The 19,352-nt window shown below is 72.2% G+C and overlaps 3 protein-coding genes across 6 annotated transcripts; 2 read left to right on the top strand and 1 right to left on the bottom strand.

Annotated features, from left to right (window-relative positions):
* Positions 1–52: 52 nt before the first annotated feature.
* NAB2 (NGFI-A binding protein 2) lies at positions 53–3,286 on the bottom strand. 2 transcript variants are annotated; one of them, XM_075445835.1, is made up of 7 exons: positions 3,232–3,286; positions 1,949–2,753; positions 1,587–1,720; positions 981–1,032; positions 601–733; positions 297–497; positions 53–211 (listed from the first exon to the last, which is right to left on the bottom strand). In XM_075445835.1, the coding sequence occupies exons 2-7, from the start codon at positions 2,744–2,746 to the stop codon at positions 117–119; spliced, it is 1,413 nt and encodes a 470-aa protein (XP_075301950.1). In that variant the 5' UTR covers positions 2,747–2,753; positions 3,232–3,286; the 3' UTR covers positions 53–116. The 2 variants fall into 2 exon arrangements, with proteins under 2 accessions (XP_075301950.1, XP_075301951.1); XM_075445836.1 differs by lacking the exon at positions 297–497.
* Positions 3,287–5,194: 1,908 nt separating this feature from the next.
* On the top strand, positions 5,195–10,045 carry NEMP1 (nuclear envelope integral membrane protein 1). The gene is made up of 10 exons (XM_075445837.1): positions 5,195–5,292; positions 5,802–5,923; positions 6,013–6,223; positions 6,534–6,606; positions 6,763–6,856; positions 7,063–7,177; positions 7,428–7,653; positions 7,991–8,158; positions 8,416–8,621; positions 8,764–10,045. Exons 1-9 carry the CDS (start codon positions 5,217–5,219, stop codon positions 8,618–8,620), a joined length of 1,290 nt encoding a protein of 429 aa, XP_075301952.1. The 5' UTR covers positions 5,195–5,216; the 3' UTR covers position 8,621; positions 8,764–10,045.
* Positions 10,046–10,537: 492 nt separating this feature from the next.
* Positions 10,538–18,995, top strand: MYO1A (myosin IA). 3 transcript variants are annotated; one of them, XM_075445820.1, is made up of 29 exons: positions 10,538–10,587; positions 11,725–11,865; positions 12,049–12,164; positions 12,352–12,446; positions 12,546–12,650; positions 12,741–12,787; positions 12,970–13,033; positions 13,104–13,202; positions 13,291–13,394; positions 13,492–13,639; positions 13,711–13,829; positions 13,911–13,997; positions 14,103–14,168; positions 14,287–14,391; positions 14,705–14,767; positions 14,925–15,125; positions 15,336–15,562; positions 15,638–15,838; positions 15,930–16,023; positions 16,216–16,365; positions 16,474–16,542; positions 16,779–16,865; positions 17,263–17,337; positions 17,440–17,574; positions 17,682–17,788; positions 17,859–17,991; positions 18,060–18,212; positions 18,282–18,409; positions 18,782–18,995. In XM_075445820.1, exons 2-29 carry the CDS (start codon positions 11,743–11,745, stop codon positions 18,903–18,905), a joined length of 3,225 nt encoding a protein of 1,074 aa, XP_075301935.1. In that variant the 5' UTR covers positions 10,538–10,587; positions 11,725–11,742; the 3' UTR covers positions 18,906–18,995. The 3 variants fall into 3 exon arrangements, with proteins under 3 accessions (XP_075301935.1, XP_075301937.1, XP_075301936.1); XM_075445821.1 differs by having other exon boundaries at positions 10,541–10,587; positions 11,722–11,865; XM_075445822.1 differs by lacking the exon at positions 16,779–16,865.
* Positions 18,996–19,352: the final 357 nt, after the last annotated feature.

The raw sequence follows: 19,352 nt of genomic DNA, 5'->3' as shown, positions 1-19,352 counted from the left end.
GGAGGGAGCCGGGGCGGGGGGGCGGGGGGCCGGGCCCGCGCCGCTCCCCGCGCCCGCAGCTCCGCGCGGCCCCGCCCGTTATTGCTTCGTTACCGGCGGCGCGGGCGGCCGCGGGCTCACTGCCGGCCGCTCTCCGGCTCCACCTTGATGGCGCCGCGGGGGGGGTCCGGGGGGGCCGGCGGGCCCCGCTCCGCCAGCCCGTCCTCGAACTCTGCGGGGGGGACACGGGCGGCGTCAGGGCACCGCTCCCCCGGGAGAAGGCGGCCGCGCCCCCCGCGCCCCCCCCCGGGGCTCACCTGGTCCCGGGGGCTTCCCCGGCAGGCAGGGGCTGAGCCGCCCCCCGCGCCCGTGCGAGACGAGCCGGGCCAGGCGCAGCCCCTCGTCCATCAGCGTCTGCTGCAGGATGTGGCGGCTCCAGAGCCCGTGGGGCGCGAGGCCGAGCGGCACCTCGGGGGCCGCACCGGGCGGCGGCGTCAGCCGGGGACAGGCCCCCGCCGCTGCGGGGACAACGGCGAGGGTCGGGCCGGGGGCCGGGGGGTCGGCCACCGCCTGCCCGCGGGCGCCCGGGAAGGGATGGGAAGGGACGGGGCCCCCGCTCACCCTGCAAGTGGCCGTCGAGGCTCTCCCCGGAGACGCTGCCGGCGTCCTCCTCCAGGCTGGCTCGGTACGCGGCCCCGGGGGGCTCCAGCCCCCCCGGCAGAGGCAGCAGCTCGGAGCGGCTCTGCTCGCCCACCTGCCCGGAGCGCGTGGGTGAGGGCACGGCTCGTCCCGCGCAGGGGGTCCGCGCCGCCCGCCCCAGCACGCCCACGGCCGCACGCACAGCACCAGCCCCTCGGCCCCCCAGCCCCGCGCTGCCGCCCCAGCCCGCGTGGGCAGCCCCGGGCACACGGCACCGTCCCGCCCGCGCGTGGGCGAGCGCCTGCCCACACTCGCAGGTGTGCACGCCCGCACCCCCCGCGCACCCCCGGGTGGGCACCCACCTCCTGCTTGAGCCGCTTGGCCGCGGTGGCTCCGCCATCCTCGGGCTGTGCCCTGCGCGGGGGGAGGGAAGGGGCTGCGTCAGGCGCGGGGGCGGCTGCGCAGAGGCCCCACGACACGCATGCCCGCCCGGCCTCCTGCCACGCCGCGGGCAGCGCCAGCCATGGAGGCAGGCGTGGGCGGCCGCCCGGGCAGGGCGGTGCCGCGGGACGGCGCGGATCGGGGCTTTGGCACAGATGGAGCCGGGGGTGGCAAAAGGGGGGAGCAGCTGGAGAGAGAAGCGAAAAGGCAGCCCTGCTGCAAGCACCCGGCAGGCAGGGGCTTGGGAGGAAGGAGGCGAGAGATGGGGCATCCCCAGTAGCACCCCCCCCAGTGCCCAGCATCCCCTCTAGCGCCCGGCATCCCCCCCCAGCACCCGGCTCTCCCACTCCCACACCTCAGGCAGCAAACAGCCCACGCAAGGGAACGGGGAACTTGGGGCTGCAGAGCCCCATCCCCAGGCAGCAGCGCTGGGCGGTGGCGCAGCTCCCGGGGGTGCAGAGGGGGTGATCCCCAGCCCCCCCCCCCCCCCAGCCCGTGAGGAGGGCGTTTGCCAGGTCCGGGCTCACCTGGCGACCTTGAGTGAGGACAGGTAGGTGCTCTCCCGTGCAACCTGCCGCGAGAGCGAGAAGAGCTCGACGCGCCGCAGCAGCAGCGAGTTGTCTCGCAGGCAGAACTGGGCGGCCGCCTCGTTGATGATGAGCTGGGGGCAGAGACGGTGCGTGAGCGGGGACGGCAGCGCCCACAGGACCCCGCGGCAAAGGCAGCGTCTGCTCCAGGCAGGCAGACCCAGGAGCAGACCCTGGCTCCCACCCCCTCCATGCTGCAGCCCCCACCCCAATCTCCCCCCCAGGCCAGGGCCCTCCCAGCCCCTGCCCTGAGCCAGCGCGGCCCCGGGATCCTCAGGCGTGGACCCCCCCGCGCCGCCCACCTCGTGCAGGGTGAGCTGCTTCCCCTCGCGGCGCCGGGCCTCGCCGCGGCCGTAGATCGCGCTGTGCCGGCGGATCTCCTCCTCCTTGTGCCGGTCGCCGTCCTCCAGCTGGAAGATGTGCCCCACGGCCTTGGCCAGCTTCTTGTTGAGCTTCATCAGCGCCCGCAGCTCGGCCTCGCCGCCCCGGGGGCAGCTCTGCAGCAGCCGCTCCACGCTCTCCGCCACCGTCCGCACCAGCTCCGGCTCCAGCACCTCTGCGCCCGCCGGCTGCTCGCTGCCGCTCCCGCCCGGGGAGAATGGGGGACCCCCCGGCTCCTCGTCCCCGCCGCCCTCCGACTCGGGGGTGCTCCTGCCCGGCCACGGCGGGGCTGCCGATGGCGACAGCTTCTCCCCCGGCTCCGTGGGGCTGCGGGCCGGGGGCGTCCCGGTGCTGCCGCCCCCCTTGCCCGCTGCCTCGCTGGGGCTGGTGTGCCCGTTGCTGAGCGCCTTGCGCCCGCCGGCCTCAGAGAGCTTGAAGAGGGGGATGCTGCTGACGGGGACGGCCGAGACGGGCTGGCTGAAGAGCCCCGGGTTGGAGGCCCACTCGCGCAGGGCCTTCTGGAGGCGGCGGACGTGCAGGGGCTTGGTGGCCATGCCCACCAGCGCCATGATCTCCAGGAACTCCTCCTCGCCCGCCTCGCAGAGCTGCTGCACGTCGTCCCCCCCTTGCTGGATGAAGGTCTCGTAGTAGCCCAGCAGGTTGGCGCGCTGCAGCACCCGGTACAGCTGCAGCTCGCCCAGCGTGCGCGGCAGGGCCATGGCGAGCCTGCAGGACGGACGGCGTCACGGTGGGGACGGACAGGCAGACGCGCAGGAGAAGCCCCTTGCCCACCCTTTGGCGCGGGGGGGAGCACCCCGGGGGGGCGGGGGGGACACGGGGTGTATCAGGGTCCCCAAACCCCACAGGGTGCCCAGGCCCTGTTCTCCCCGGGCTGGGACAGACCCCATGGCCACGGCTGCCCCGGACGCTGCACAGATGCGAGTGGGGCACCCCCAGCACCCCCCCCCCGGGGCCGTGCCCAGCCTCCCCCCCCCCCCCCCGCCCCCCCGCGCGGGGCCGGACACGCGCGCGGGGCTGCCCTTGCCCTCCCCATCCCCGACGGCGCGGGGCCGGGGATGTGCCGCTGTCCCGGTCCCGCCGGGGCTCCCTGTCTCCCCCCGCCGCCCCCGGGGCCCCCGCCCCGCTCGGTGCCCCGACCCGCTCGGTGCCCCCCCGTCCCCCCCCGCCCCTCCCGGTCGCTCACCGCCGGCTGGAGCCGCCTCCGGCCGCTGCGCCCGCCCCGTGCGCGGCCGCGGGGGGCTCCGGGCACGGCGGGCGGGGGGTGCGGGGGGTCCCGGGGCTCGGGGGTCCCGCGGCCGGGCCGCGCGCGCTCGCTCCGCCGCTCCGCGCCGCTTCTGCGCGCCGCCCCCACGGGCGGGACCGAGAAATAGCGGCGGGCCCGGCTGCGCGCGGCGTGGGAGGCCCCGGGGGCGGATCCCGCGGCTGCCGCCCCCGCCGAGCACCGCGCGGGCGGCCGCGGCGGGGGGGCCGCGGGGGGGGGGCCCTGCTCGGCGGCACCGGGGGTCCCGCAGCCCGGGCAGCCTCTGCCGCGGGGGGCCGCCGGAACCGGGGCCGGTGTCCCGCGTGGAGGGCGCGGGGCGGACACGCGGGGCGCTGGGGGTGCGGGGAGGGGGGGCAGCGGCACCCGGGGCCGTGCCCGCGGGACCCCCGCGGTCCTCGGAGGGTGCCGGGTCCCCCTCCCCGCCCCGGCCGGGGTCCCCGCATCGCTCCCAAGTGCTGCCCCCGGGCTCCGCCGCCCCCCCCCCGCCGGGTGCTGGGCTGCCCAGCGCCGGCCCTTTGTGTCCCGGCCACCGGTGGACGCAGGCTGCCATTGATAGGCTTCAGGGTGAACACCCCGCGGAGCAGGCCTTGGCCCCGGAGCAGCGAGACGGGGAGCGGAGGGAGGACGATCTTCGGTGGGGGGGGGAACGGACGCTGAAACCCCCCCCGCCGGCAGCCCCCCGGCCCCGCGGGACGCTCGCAGCCCCCGCCCCGTCTCCGGCCCCGCGCTATTTATACCGCGGCCGGGCGCCTGGCGTGGGTCCCGCCGCCCCCGCGCGCTCCTGCCCCGGGGGGGCGGGGGGGGCCGGACACGTCCCCGGGGCTGGCGGGGGGCTGCCGCGGCCCCCCCACGGGCACAGAACCCGCCGCGGGGGTCCAGCCCCGGCCCCCACCCGGCCGGCCGCCCCCTCCCACGCCCCCCGCGACCGGGCGTCCGGCGCGGCGGGGCCGTTCCCAGGCCCGGCGCTGCCCCCGGCTGACGCACATCCTCCGCCCACGGCCCCGCCGCTTCCCGGCTCCACCGCCCACGGCCCGGGGGGGCCGCCCGAGCCCGCTCCCCGCTCCCGCCCACGCGCGGCCGGCGGGCCCGGCGTCCTGGCGCCCCACGGGGCGTTGGGGGGGGCACCCCCTGCCCGGGACGGGGAGAGCCGGGGCAGCGCCTGCGAGGCCGGGGCGGGCGCGGAGCTCCCCAGCCCCGCCGAGCCGCCCCTTCGCTCGCGGGTGCGGGATCCGCCGGCTGCCGGGGGTCGGCCCGGCCCCACGGGACCCCCCAGGAGCCCGCCTGTCCGCGGGGGGGGTCCGCGGCCAGAGAAAGGCTCCTTGTCCCGGGCCCACGCCCACCCGTGGCCCAGCGAGCCCCGGCCCGGGCGCGGCAGGACGGGGCCGTGGGGAGCGGGGCCGGGCGGCCCCCGAGACCGTGGGGGGGGGGAGGGGCGGGACCTGCGGGTCCCCCACGCGTGACGGCCTCACAAAAACAATGCGGGACCGCTTCCTGATAGGAGGAGGCTCTTGTCAATCAGGCGGGATTCGCGAGGGGGCGGGAAGGCGTGGCGGACGTGGTCTGTGCTCTGATAGGCTTAAAGGTGTGCCTGTCAGAGCCGTTACTAAGGCGGGTCTTGCGGTTGCTACGGGCTGGGCGTGCCTCTGGATTGAATGGCCCTCTTGTTGGTCGCCGTGGTAACCTAGGGCGGAACCATGGCAGGTTCCTGCCCGAGGTATGCTGAAAGGCTGCGGGCCCTGTCAATCAGCTAGGCCGGCGGGGGAGGGCGCGACCGCGGCTGTAGCTGCTTCCTGATAGGTCGGCTCAGCCGTCACTCGAGTATGACGCCTGGCGAGCCCCGCGCTCTCGTTGCTAGGCGGGCGGCGGTGGCGGAAGCGGAAGTCGGCGGCGCGGCCGCGGCGGGAGGGATGAAACCGGCTCCGGGGCCGCGGCTCCTGCGGGCGCTGGTGCTGCTGCTCCTGTCACCGCCGCTGGGGGGCACAGGTGCGCGGGGCCGAGGCGTCACCGGGGGGAGCGGGGCGGGGCGGCGGGGCCGGGGGGTCACGTGTCGCGCGGCCGCCGGTCGGCCCGGAGGGTCCGGTCCCTGCTGCCGCCCCGGCCCGCAGCTGCGGCCACGCCCCGGGGCCGCCCCGCCGGGCGCCCGCCCCTCCCCGTCCGCGGCGCGGGCATTGGGCTGCGGGAGAGCGGGGCCCCGGGGCCCGGCCGCCGGCTCGCAGCCTCCTGCGCCACAGCGCTGACGGCCCCGGGCGCTGCGGGGAGCGGGCCCTCGGCGCCGCGGGGCTCTCGGGGGCGGCCCGTGCCGGGCGCGCTGCGGTGCTGCTCCCCGAGCTGGGGCGGCTCTGGAGCGGGAGCCGGGCTGGCGGGGGGATGGGGGGGTCAGGCGGGCCGCGCGCCCCGGCGCGGGGGACGGGGCTTTACCGCTTTCGGCCCCGGAGCGCGGGCGACGTGGCGGGAGCGGCCGCGCGGCTGAGGCCCGTTCCTGCGCTGCGCAGGTGCCCGGGAGTCGGTGATCCCGCTGCACGAGGGCCGCGTCTACCACCACGCGGACTCGCACCACTTCTGCTACACCAACACGCGCCGCCCGCAGTGGCACGACGTCTGGACCAGGACGCAGGTGAGGGGCTGGCGGCTGCTGGCGTCCGGCTGTGCCCGGCTCCCCGGCAGCTGCGGCCAGGCCCCCGCTCACCTCCCTCCCCTGCGCAGATCCGCGTCAACAGCAGCCGGATGATCCGAGTCACCCAGGTGGGCAGCGAGGAGGAGCTGGAGCAGTTCAACGTGTGGAACGTCGTCTTCTCCTTCCTGAAGGAGAAGCTGAACGACACCAGCATCGATGTGGATCTCTACAGCAACAAGACCTGCCTGAAGGTTGAGCTGCTGGAGGCCGGCACCACGTACTGCGTCGTCCTCTTCCGGCGTACGTGTCCTCGCGGCGGGGGCTCCAGGGTGGGAGGTGGGTCTGGCTGCACCGGCACTCCCGAGGGAGAACGGGGACATGGCCAGGCGAGCTCGTGGTCTGAGGGCCAGCAGGGCCGATCCTTCCTCGGGAAGGAAGATGGGCCTGCGGAGGGAAGCGTGTCTTCGTCCGTGGGATGTGAAGTGGGGGAATTTGGGGCACTTGTCGGGGGTTCGCCTGGGGCGCTGCCCTTCCCGCGCAGCAGCCTGCAGCTCGACCCGCAGCGCACCGTGCCAGGGTTCCTCTCCACCTGGACTCGCTCTCTTTCCAGGCTTTGACCCAAAGCTGTTCCTGGTTTTCTTCCTGGGCCTGTTGTTGTTCTTCTGTGGGGACATGCTGAGCAGGTGAGCCGCCTCCTCTGCCCCCCGAGCTGGGGGCTGGGCTGGGCGGGCAGCGCCTGGCTGGCTCTACAGGCTCCCGGGGGTTGCTCCCAGCCGCGTGTTTGTGCACGGGCGTCCGTGGGCTGTAAAACCCCTTGTGCACGTGTGTGGTCTCTGCAGGAGCCAACTTTTCTACTACTCGGCCGGGATTAGTTTTGGCTTGCTGGCCTCGCTGCTCATCCTCGTCTACATGGTGTCCAAGATCATGCCCAAGGTGAGCGTCAGGCTGTCTGGGGGCGCGAGGTCTCGCAGCAGTATCCCTGTCTACACCTGTACGGTCGTTGTGGTGAGAGTGCTGGCGTGCGTGGCCTTGCGTGTTGGGTTGTGTGTCTGGCTTTGCACGGAGCAAGGCTTGGTAGCCGTGGGGAGTTAGCAGTGGTGGCCCACTGCCTGGCCTGAGCCTCCTGTCTCCTCTCCTAGAAAAGTCCTGTTTACTTCCTGCTGGTAGGAGGCTGGTCCTTCTCGCTCTACCTGCTTCAGCTGATCTTCAAGAACCTACAGGAGATCTGCAAGTCCTACTGGCAGTACCTCCTAGGTAGGCACAGGCCCTTTGGACCCCCGGCTCACCAGTCTGCGTCTCTCCTGCTGGAGCTGCGACGTGTCGGTGGGAAATGCTGAGGCTTCCTGCCCACCTCGCTGCTGCAGACGCGGTGCTCGTGCTCCTCAGAGAGCCGGGCTCCGGTGTCGGGTTTAACTGCGGCCCTGGCCCATGCTGCTCAGCTGGCTCCTGCCGCCCAGGCTGGGCCCGCCGGTTCGGCCTGCCCCATCCCTCTGCTCTCCCGCAGGCTACCTGCTGCTCGTGGGCTTCGTGAGCTTCGGCGTGTGCTACAGGTACGGCCCGCTGGAGAACGAGCGCAGCATCAACCTCCTCTCCTGGGCCCTGCAGCTCCTGGGGCTCTTGCTGATGTACTCAGGCATCCAGATCCATCCCATCGCCTTGGCCTTGGTGGTCATCGCCGTCTGCACCAAGAACCTGGACTACCCCATGCAGTGGGCCTTCGCTGCGTACAGGTGAGGGCTGCAAGCACCTCGGCTCGCTCCTGATTCCCGGCCGTTGTCAGGCCTTGACGAGCTGCGTCTGTGTCGCAGAACCAGGACGTTCTCGCTGGGGTTTGGGGCTGGGGTGGGTTTACTGGGGAGGTTGTGTCCCTCTTTCCCTGGGGCTGGTGCAGGGGCATGCCCTGCTCTCCTCATGGCTGGGAGCCTCCCTCGGGGGCGAGGAGCGGTGGCCAGAGGGACGTTCTCTGCTCGTCCCACCGCCAGCTCTGCCACCGCCGCCCTGGGAGCCGACTGCGCTGGGGCCCTGCGCTGGCTGGGCGGGCAGTGACTGGTGCTGCTGCGCTGGCAGGAGGGTGCAGAGTGCCCAGCCGAGCCCCCCTCGCCTGCTGACGGAGGAGGAGTACCGGCTCCAGGGCAAAGTGGAGACGTGCAAGGCCCTCGAGGAGCTTCGAAACTACTGCAGAAGCCCGGATTTCTCTGCCTGGACCGTGGTCTCCCGCATCCAGTCTCCCAAGAGGTAATGTCCACTGGCAGGGTGCTTGGGGTGGCCACCCTGCATCTCTGTGCTTCGGAGAGCCTGGGCTCGCTCTGTGCTGTTGCCTCTGGCTTGGGAGATAAGGAGGCGGAGGCACAGCAGATCCCTGGTGCGTGGCAGCAGGGCGTGCTACGGGGGCAGGACAGATAATGCCTGGTGCCAGCACCGGGACGCTTCCCCCAAGCTCCTCGTGTGCCAGGCGTGCGTGCGCAACGTGCTGCTTCGCCGCTTCTCCCCAGGTTCGCTGACTTTGTGGGCGGTGCCTGTCACGTCACCCCCAGCGAGGTCTCTGTCCATGAGCGGGAGTACGGCGTGGACGGCATCTTCCTTGACGACCAGCTCTTTGAGGAGGAGGAGGAGGAGGAGCATGAGGATGAGGATGACTCCTTTGGCAGGAATCGTGTGCGTTACTCCCTGACCCACAGTCACCTGGGCACCGACTGAGGTCAGCAGCCCCCGACCCACGGGACGAGGGGCCAAGCTGCTGCTGCTTCCCCACGGCCCTGGGGCCTGCGGAGCACAAAGCCCCCTTTTTTGGGGAGAGCTGCGGCGTCTGCGCCCAGCACCCGATCCTGCTTGCTCTGCAGCCGGGCCTGGTGGAGGGCGGCCGAGACCCTCGTCTTCCCCAGGCAGCTCCTGCCAGGCTGAGGCGCGACAGCCCTGCGCGCTGGCTGGGGACCGCGGGGCAGGCGAGGCTGCGCTGCTGACACGGCGGGGGACGCTGGTCCTGTCTGAGGTGGGCAGGAGCCACCCCGGCTTTTGGCGTGGGCGCTTATGAGCTCCCAGCGCGTGAGGTGTAGGGGCAGGGCCCTCCTCCCGGGCCTGGGCGCTGACCTGGCTCCTGCGAGCGCCGTGGGACCTGTCCCTTGGCCCCGCAGACGGGAGCCCCGCTTGCCCATCAGGCTGCTGGGCACCCGGGCTCTGCTGGCAGCGTCTCTGCCTGCCGCGGTGGGGACGGAGCGAAACATCTGCCTTGCGTGCGGTGCCTGATGTACGCGAGCGGAACTTTGGACCTGTCCCACCAGCACCTGCGTGCTCAGGCTCTGCCCGCTGCCAGGCTGCGGTCCGCAGGGAGCGTGCGCAGGTGCCCCGCTCCTCCCCCTCCTGCTGCTACCAAAGATGTCGCAGGGCTCCGTCTGCTTGGCCTGTGCCTGTGCCTTGGCTTAAATCCCCTGTGGATACCAAAAAACCCCAGTGCAGACGCGGCTCGGCCGGCCCCTCGTGTGCAGGGAGCTCAGGGAAAGGCAGCCGAGACGCTCGCTCGGTGCCCCGGGCGCTTGCCCCGCTCCCCTGGCTGCAGCCATGGTGCGGAGGCCGTGTCAGACTCTGTCTCCCCACAGCTCTGTCTGCCGGGTGGCCCCGGGGCTGAGGATGAGTGTGGATGTGCTTCCTCCTCTCTGTCCCCCTGAGACTGCTGCCCTGGGGGGCCTGTCCCCACCACACTCCTCTCCGGGCTGGGGTGGCCCTGCCGCTGTTCCTGCTCCCGGCGCTGGGGAGGGGGCTCGGGGGCTCTGCTCCCCCACAGCCAGCTCGCCAGGGCCGGGCCTTGGCCTCGCCGAAGCGCGAAGCTGGAGGGGATGCCCCGATCTATGCAACTTTCTAAGCAATAAAGCTGCCCTCCGGCAGCCTTGCTGCCCCGTGGCTGCTCTGCTGCCCGGGCCTGCGCTCCCCCAGCCCGGCGGCACCTCGCCCGCGCCGCTGCGGGAGCCTTCGCTGTTGCTTTGGCTCTGTCCCGGGTTTAGTCCCCCACCCTCGCTGTGCTTTCCTCCCTGCTCTGGGCTGGGCAGCCTCTGTTACTGCGTCCCTTTGTCCCCACTGCGTGGTTAAGGACTGATTATATTTTTTAATAAAGATGTATTTTGTAGGTAACGAGCCTCGTTTGTTCGTCCTGCAGTGGCCTAGGGCTCGTCCTCGGCTCTGGCTTGTCCGCCCGCGGGAGCTCGCTCTGCGAGGGACGCTGCGTGGGTCTTGGGGGACAAAGAGCGGTCTGCTGGGTGGTGGTTCCCTGCGGCAGCTGCCCCCCTGCTCTGCCAGCCCCTGTACCTCGCCCCGGCTCCCCGCAGCCCTCGGAGGAAGCTCCCTTTGTTTGCCTGCGAGGGATTTTCTCCGCTTGTTCCTGCTACGAGCGGCCGGGGTGGGGAGGGCAGGGCAGCGGCAGCCGAGTTGGGACCCCCGCGCGGGCCGGGGGCCAGTGGGCGGCCTGGGGTGCTTTGCAGTGGGCTGGGGTGCTTCGTGCCTCAGTTTCCCTGTGTGCGAGCGGGCGCAGTGCCCTGAGGGAGGTCCCTCGCGCCCTCCGCCCCTGCGTGGGCTGGGCCGGGCCGGCACCGGGCGCTGGGCTGGGCTGAGCCCCACCGGCTCCCGGGCAGCCCCAGCTGAAGCCACTCCAGGAGCTGCTGCTCTGCGACGGGGAGGTGAGTTGTGGACCCCTCTGCTCCCGGCCACCAGCCCGAAGTGCCCGAGCCCCCCACACCCCGGGCTGGCCAGGGGCACCCTGTCCCTGCAGCCCCCACCCCACGGGGCATGGGGAGCTCCGAGACCCGGCACCGCGGGGAAGAGTGGGGCGAGCGCAGGGCTGCCCGGGAGCTGCGCAGGGGGCTCGTGCCCTGGTTCCCACCCGTGGGTGCTTACCCTGGGGTCCTGCGCCCGGCAGCACGGGGGTCTCGGTGTCGGTGTCCTGGGCAGGGGGAGGCTGCAGGGACGTGCGGGGGGCTCTGCCGTCCTCTCCCGAGGCGGCTGCCAGTGGGGCAGCTCCTGACGGAGCCATCTCCATCACCCCGTTCGCCCCATCCTTCCCCACCTCCTCGCTCGTGAACTTTCCCCGGGCACCGATAAGTGGGGCTGGGTTTACAGCCCTGCGCCCGGGCTGTAAAGTGAGGGTGAAGGTCACCCCGGGGCCGCGACCGCTCCATAAAAGACGGGTGAGGGATGGGTGGAGCGTGGGGGGAAAGCAGCACGGTCGCTCGTGGGAGCCCTCGGGTGCTGCTGGGCTCCCCGTCCCGAGCCTGTCCCCTCCTGCCCCGCTTCCCCCCACCAGGAAGGAGGGAGGAAGCGGAGGCTGGATTCGTCCCTGCCCCAAGAATAGGATCCAGGTGTCCACATTTCCTGGCCGGGCCCCCGCTTCCCTCGCAGCGGTGGGCAGGCGCCCGGTGTCCTGCCCCGAGCCCCCATCCCCACCGCGGGGTCCTGAGCACCAGGGTGCCCCGGGAAGGAGCCCTCCATGTCGTTGCGGATGTGTGGCTGCCGGTCCCTGTCCCCGAGGGCTGCCAGCCCCAGCACGGTGCCTGGGGGAGCTGGGCAGGGTCGGGGAGCAGCCAACGTCCCGGCTCCATCCCCCTGGCCAAGGGCCGCATCCTGCCCTGCCCCCCGCCGGGATCAGCCGGTGCCTCAAGCCTGGCCCCGCACCTCAGTGGGTCCACGCTGGAGCACCCCACCCTCCCCGGGACCCTCTGAGGGCGAGGGGCAGCCAGGGGCCGCTGAGGACCAGGGGGTGCTTTGGGGAGGGGGCTGCGTGTCCGTGGCTGCAGCCTCCATCTGCTCTGCCCCAGCAGCCCCGGAGCCACCCCGCCATGGAAGCCACCGCGTCGCTGCTGGATGCCGCGGCGGTCGGGGACCTGGTGCTGCTGGACCCGCTCACCGAGGAGTCGCTGCTCCAGACGCTGCAGGAGCGCTTCCGCCACGGCCACATCTACGTGGGCACCGGGGCACGGGGCCGGGGCGGGCGCGGGGTCTGCGGTGGGGAGCAGGGTGCGGGCTGTGGAGTGGGGGCACGGGGTCTGCGGTGGGGAGCAGGGTGCGGGCTGTGGAGTGCGGAGCACGGGGGTCCGGGCTGGGTCCTCCCGGCCCCGTACCCACGCCGTCCGGCTTGCCCACAGACGTACATCGGGAACGTGGTGATCTCAGTGAACCCCTACCAGCCCCTGCCCATCTACACCCCCGAGAAGGTGCAGGAGTACCACAACTGCAACTTCTTCGCTGTGAAGCCCCACATGTGAGCACGGGGAGCCCGGCAGGCCCGCGCTGCCCTCGGTCCCCCTCAATCCTGCCACGGGAGAGCCCGAGGCTTCGGGGTCTGGGGGATTCCACTCGGGGAGCCCCACAACCACAACGGGGGCTCTTGGTGTGTCCTGAAGCCCCCGGACGGCTCCAGCCCCCTTCTAACCACTGCTCATCCCTAGCTACGCCATCGCTGACGATGCCTACCGCTCGCTGCGGGACCGGGACAGGGACCAGTGCATCCTCATCACTGGCGAGAGCGGGGCCGGCAAGACAGGTAGAGCCAGGGCTGCCGCCGGGCTGCGAGGGGCTCGTGGGACGGGCGGGCACGGCCCCGGCACCCACGGCCCCGGCACCCACGGCCCCTCCCTCGCAGAGGCCAGCAAGCTGGTGATGTCCTACGTGGCAGCCGTGTGCAGCAAAGGGGAGGAGGTGGACAAGGTGAAGGAGCAGCTCCTGCAGTCCAACCCCGTGCTGGAGGGTAAGCGCCCCGCGCCTCGCACCCTGCCCCTGGCCCAGGGCTCGGCACGGCCCCCCCGGACCACGCCGTAACCCCATCCTCCTGCCACAGCCTTTGGAAACGCCAAGACCATCCGCAACGACAACTCTTCCCGATTCGTGAGTGGCCGGGGAACCGGGGCGGTGGAGTCACGTCCTGCGGGGAGCGGGGCTGGACCCCACTGGGGCCGCACAGACCCCGATGGGCCGGAGGGGTGGCAGGGGACGGGGATGTGGACGTGGGGAGCGGAGCTGCAGCCCCCACAGCGTTCCCCTGCCCTGACCCCAGCTCCTTCCCTCAGGGCAAGTACATGGACGTGGAGTTCGACTTCAAGGGGGAGCCCTTGGGAGGGGTCATTAGCAACTGTGAGTACCGACTGCCCATCCTGGGGGGTCCCACCTCGCACACCCCGCTGACGCTGACCCCTGCCCGCAGACCTGCTGGAGAAATCCCGCATTGTCCAGCACGTGAAGGGCGAGAGGAACTTCCACATCTTCTACCAGCTCCTGGCCGGGGGCTCAGCGCAGCTGCTCCGTAGGTCCAGGCCCCCCAGCACAGGGGTCGGGGGGACCCGGGAGGCTGGGGGGGGCCATGGCTGAGCCGCCTGCTCCACCCCCCCCAGAGAAGCTGAAGCTCCACCAGGACTGCCAGCACTACGACTACCTGAACCGGGAGAGCTCTGCCCTGCCTGGCGTGGACGACGCAGCCAACTTCCACGCCATGCAGGTACTGCCGGCCGGGCTCGGGGGTCAGGGAGCTGTGACACCCCCCGACCACCCTGGGGCTGTCCCTGTCCCCTTGTGCTGCCTGTGTCTGTCCCCAGGATGCCATGAGAGTCATCGGCTTCTCGCCGGCCGAGGTGACGGCGCTGCTGGAGGTGACGGCCGTGGTGCTCAAGCTGGGCAACGTGCAGCTGGGCAGCAGCTACCAGGCCAGCGGGATGGAGGCCTGCAGCATCACCGAGCCGCAGGGTAGGGGCAGGGATGGGGGGGACAGGAGGGGGTCCCCCTGCTCGGCCCTGGCATCGCTGCCTCCCCTGCAGAGCTGCAGGAGATCTGCGAGCTGATCGGGCTGGACTCCGGCATGCTGGAGCGGGCACTGTGCTCCCGCACCGTGAAGGCACGGGATGAGATGGTGCTGACCACCCTCAGCGTCCCCCAGGTGAGCGGGACCCTCCCCTGCCATGGGGCTGGTGCCCGGCAGCCCCCGGAGCCGGCACGAGCCCCTTGTCCCCCTCCCCAGGGCTACTACGGCCGGGACGCGCTGGCCAAGAACATCTACAGCCGCCTCTTCGACTGGCTGGTGAACCGCATCAACACCAGCATCCAGGTGAGCACCCGGGGGACAGGCACCGGCCCCCCACCCCGGACACGGCCCCGGACCCCCACCCCAGACAGGGCCAGGACACAGCTCAGCACCCCGCTGTCTCCCCAGGTGAAGCCGGGCAAGCAGAGGAAGGTGATGGGTGTCCTGGACATCTATGGCTTCGAGATCTTCCAGGTGAGCGCAGGGCCCACCCGGCCCCATCTTGCTGCTGGGGGGCTGGGGGCCACGGGGGGGACATGGCCAGGGCCCAGGGCTGGGGTGCGACCTGCCACGCTGGACCCTTCTCTTGCAGAACAACGGCTTTGAGCAGTTCATCATCAACTACTGCAACGAGAAGCTGCAGCAGATCTTCATCCTGATGACCCTGAAGGAGGAGCAGGAGGAATACGTCCGAGAGGTACCCCTGGCCCGCACTGGTCGGGCTGGATGCGGCCCCTCTGCCGGCACCAGAGCACGGCCCGAGGAGCCACGGCCCCGGGGACGGGGAAGTGCCGGAGCCGGCTCTGCGGCGCGTCCCTCCCTCGCCCCGCTCCCCGCCGCGAGCAGGTTCAATGGCAGGAAGGCAGGGAGGGGTTCGGGAGCCCTGGCCTGTGGCCGGACGTCCGGTTCCTGCCCCACATCAGCTGGGGGTGTCCGTGGGGCAGGGTCTGCCTCCGTGTGTCTGGGGGTCCGCGCACCAGACCTCCCCCGACCCTCCTGTCTTCTCCCAGGGCATCCAGTGGACCCCGGTGGAGTTTTTCGACAACACCATCATCTGCAACTTGATCGAGAGCGTGAGTTGTCCCCAGAGCCAGGGGCCCAGGTCGGGGTCCCAGCTCCCCCCCACTGCACCCGGCGCGACTTCGGGCTGAGCAGAGCCCGGAGCAGCCCCGGTTCGGCAAAATCGCTGCCTGGGGCTGGTCTGGGGTGACGCTGTCCATCGCGGCACAGAGCAAGTGCGGGATCCTGGCCATGCTGGACGAGGAGTGCCTGCGGCCCGGCGTGGTCACCGAGGACACCTTCCTCACCAAGCTGAACCAGCTCTTCGCCACCCACAAGCACTACGAGAGCAAGGAGACCCAGAACGACCGGCGCATCATGGACGCCAGCCTGCCGCCGCAATGCTTCCGCATCCACCACTACGCCGGCAAGGTCTGCCAGCGGCCACGGGCACCCGCAGCCCCGACCCCGCTGGGGGCAGCCGGGACCCCCGGGGCCTCTGCCCAGCTTTGCGTTGGAGCTGCGGGGCTGGACTGGGAATGGGCACGCAGACACTGAGCCGTAACCCCCTCGCTCCCTCCTCCCCGCCCAAGCATGGCCCCTCTGCACCCCGCTGAGTGCTGACCCCGCTCCCACACCCAGGTGACCTACAACGTGACGGGCTTCATCGAGAAGAACAACGACCTGCTCTTCCGCGACCTCTCGCAGGCCATGTGGGCCGCCCGGCACGTGCTGCTGCGCTCGCTCTTCCCCGAGGGAGACCCCCAGAAGGTCTCCCTCAAGCTGCCCCCCACCGCCGGCTTCCAGTTCAAGACCTCAGTGGCGACGCTGATGAAGAACCTCTACTCCAAGAACCCCAACTACATCAGGTACCGGCCCTGGGGGAGCCCCTGGGGGAGTCCTGGGGCCAGCGGGAGCCCCCAGCCCACCGCTGCCCTCCCCAGGTGCATCAAGCCCAACGAGACCAAGACGGCGATGCTCTTCACGCCAGAGCTGGTGCTGGCGCAGGTCCGGTACCTGGGGCTGATGGAGAACGTGCGGGTGCGGCGGGCGGGCTACGCCTTCCGCCAGCTCTACGGCTCCTTCCTGGAGCGCTACAAGATGCTCAGCTCCCGGACCTGGCCGCGCTGGGCCGGCAACGACAGGTACGGGGCTGGGCCAGACTGCGGCGTGGCCAGTGGCCCCTGGCCCGGTGGCTGCGGGGCTCTGACCAGCCCCAACCCCGCCGCGGTGCAGGGAGGGGAGCGAGGTGCTGCTGGCAGAGCTGCCGTTCCCCCCTGAGGAGCTGGCCTTCGGCCACACCAAGATCTTCATCCGCTCGCCACGCACCGTGAGTCTGGGGATGGGGGCGCGGGGGGGACCCCACTATGGGGCAGTCAGGCGGCTGCGGGGGTCCCACGGGTCCCCTCGCCTTGCTGGCGGCCCCGAGTCCGTCCTGGGGGTCCTGGGTGACGCTGCAGCCCCTGGAGCGGCGGAGCCCCTGCCCCGCTCGGTGCCCAGCGCTCGCCCGGGCCGTCCGCAGCTCTTCGACCTGGAGAGGCGGCGCCGCGAGCGCGTGGCCCAGCTCGCCGCCCTCATCCAGAAGACGTTTCGGGGCTGGCGGTGCCGGACCCAGTACCGGCTGATGCGCAAGAGCCAGATCGTCATCGCCGCCTGGTTCCGGGGCCACACGGTGAGGAAGGGGGGTCCCGGCTGCGGTCCCCCTGCCCATCCCTCCCCCCTGGGCAAGGACCCTGGCCCTCCCCAGCCCCCCCGCTCACCGCTCCTCTCCCCACCGCAGCAAAAGAACAGGTACAGGCAGGTGAAGCGCTCGGCACTGATCATCCAGGCGTACGCACGGGGCTGGAAGGTGAGGGCCGGACGCGCTGGGGCGGTTGGCTGGGGCTGGCAGGTCTCCCAGCGTGGGCAGCGGGGTGGGGGTGCTCGGCGAGGGGGGCCGGTGCTCCGCGTGCCCCACGGTGGGACCAGACTCATCTCCGCTCCCCGTCTTCGTCCTCGCCTGCCTCTCTCCCGCCTCTCTGCCTCTCGCTCCGTATCTGTGTCGGTGTCTCCCCGCCCCGGGGTCCCCGGGCGCGCACCCCGCAGTCTCGCCGGCTCCTCCGGGAGCTGATGTCCCAGAGCCAGCGTCGCGCGGCCACCACCACCATCGCCGCGTACTGGAGAGGGTACCAGGTAACGGGGCCAGCCCCGCTGCGGGGCCGCGCGCCCAGCCGCTGCCTCTGTCCTGCTCCCCGCACCGCTGTGTTGGGGCTGTCTGTCTGTCTGTCTGTCTGTCTGTCTGTCTGTCTGTCTGCCTGCCTGCCTGCCTGCCTGCCTGTCTGCCCACCCTGGCTCCTGCCCGCCCTGTCAGGCTGGAGCGGTTGTCCTCTCCACTGGGGCTGAATGGGATGGGGCAGGGCAGGACCCCTGAGTCCGGAGGCTCAATGGGACGGGGCGGGGCAGAGAGGGACCCCTGAGTCCGGGGGCCTCAATGGGACGGGGCGGGGCAGAGAGGGACCCCCGAGTCCGCAGGGCTGGCAGCAGGGTGCTGGTGAGGCCCCGCACCCCACGCCGATGGCGTCTCCGGCAGGTCCGCAGGGCGTACAGGAGGTGTTTCCGCTCCGGCGCCAGCTCCTGCCTGGCCAACTTCATCTACCGGCGGCTGGTGAGTGGGGCCGGGGGAGAGCGGCCACGGCACCTTCCCGGCCCCCTGCCCCACGGCTGGACCACAGACCGTCCCGACCCCTGGCTGCGTTGCTGCCTCCAGGTGCAGAAGTTCCTGGTGGGGCTGGGGAGGAACCTGCCGCCGCTGTCGGTGATGGACCGGACCTGGCCCCCCGCGCCGTACAAGTTCCTGGCCAACGCCAACCAGGAGCTGAGGAACATCTTCTACCGCTGGAAGGTGGGAGCAGAGGGTGATGGGGGGGCTCTGGCTGGGACCCTGAGTCCCTCCGTGCCAGCCCCCGGCGGGGGTCTTCAGCAGCCCCGAATCGCCCCCTCCCTTGGCAGTGCAAGAAGTACCGGGAGCAGCTGACGCCACAGCGCCGGGCCCTGCTGCAGGCCAAGCTCTGTGCCAGCGAGCTCTTCAAGGACAAGAAGGCGCTCTACCCAAGAAGGTGCCGGGGCGGGGGGCCAGGGGGCCGGGGGGTGCCCGGGGCGGTGCTGGCTGACGGCCCCCGTCCCCAGCCTGCAGCAGCCCTTCCGCGGCGAGTACCTGGGGCTGACGCAGAACCCCAAGTACCAGAAGCTCCACGCCGTGGCCAAGGACAAGCTGGTGATGGCTGACACCGTGAGGAAGGTGAACAGAGCCAACGGCAAGGTGAGCCCCCTCCCCGTCCCCACGTCCTCAGGAGGGGTGGGGGGCTGCGCTGACGCCCCTGCCCACAGACCGTCCCGCGCCTGCTGCTGCTGACCACCGAGCACCTGGTCCTGGCCGACCCCAAGGCCGCCCAGCCCAAGACCGTGCTCAGCCTGGGCGACATCTGCAGCGTCTCCGTCACCCGCTTCTCCGACGGCTTCCTGGCCCTGCACCTCAAGGAGGTACCTGGGGAGGGGGCCCAGGGACGCAGGGGGCCCCGGCGGGGCTGACCCCCTCCCCTCTCCCCGCAGACCTCCACGGGGGGGGCCAAGGGCGACTTCCTGCTCGTCAGCGACCACCTCGTCGAGCTCGTCACGCGCCTGCACCAGACGCTGCTGGACACCACGGCCCAGGCCCTGCCCCTCCACATTGCCGACCAGTACGGGCGGGGCGTGGGGCGGGGCACAGGGCGGGGCATGGGGCGGGGCACAGGGCGGGGCATGGGGCAGGGCGCAGGGCGGGGATGCCAGGATGGGGCATGGGGCGGGGCGAGACTGGGGGGTGGAGCTTTCAGCACAGGGCAGGGCGGTGACTGGGGCGGAGCTCACCAGGGCAGAGAAGGGCGGGGTGAGGCTTGTGGGGGCGGAGCTTGCAAGGGTGGGGTTCACAGGGTGGGGCATCAGCTGGAGGGTCCTGATTGGCTCTGGCAGGCAGCCCCTGGGAGGCGGGTGTAATGAAGGCAGCTCATTGGGCAGGAGGTGGGGCGTGGCTGGGCGTGTCCCCACCCCACCCCTCGGCCCCGCCCCCCCAGGTTCTCCACCCGCTTCCCGAAGGGCGAGGTGGCCGTCACCGTGGTGGAGTCGGCCAAGGCAGGCAGCGACGGCCCCGTCTGCCGGAAGCGGGGCAGCCACAAGATGGAGGTCCTGGTCCACTGAGGGCCCCCCCTCCACCGGGACCCCCGCCGGGACCCCCCCAGCCCTGCCGCGTCCCGGTGCCGCCCGGGCGTTGCTGCAAACCCATTAAACAGAGGCCGTGGTGTCGTCCCCGGGCGCTGTCGCAGTGGGTGTCCCGTTCCGGGCGGGGCAGGGGGACCCGGCTGTGCCCGAGTCCTGGGGCGCGGCACAGCTCAGCACGGGGACAGAGCCTGGACCGGGGAAGGAGCCCCCCCGCCCCGGCCCCCCGCCTTCCCTGACGCCTGATTGCGGCCGGCGCTCGGCTCGGCGGTGATTGGAAAGGCCCCAAATTGCAGCCGCTTTTCCCATTAAGTGGGAAAGCAGCTCGCTCTGCTGCAGAGGCAATTTCTGTGCGGCCGCGGGTGGCCGGCACGTGAGGTCCTCGGCACCCGCCTGCCCGCGCTGCCGTCCCCATCTCCCCCTGCCCGC

The sequence above is a fragment of the Opisthocomus hoazin genome, chromosome 32, assembly GCF_030867145.1.
Source record: "Opisthocomus hoazin isolate bOpiHoa1 chromosome 32, bOpiHoa1.hap1, whole genome shotgun sequence".
Taxonomy (NCBI): domain Eukaryota; kingdom Metazoa; phylum Chordata; class Aves; order Opisthocomiformes; family Opisthocomidae; genus Opisthocomus; species Opisthocomus hoazin.
The sequence above is the reverse complement of the archived record's forward strand: the minus strand, read 5'-3'. Positions and strand labels throughout refer to the sequence as shown.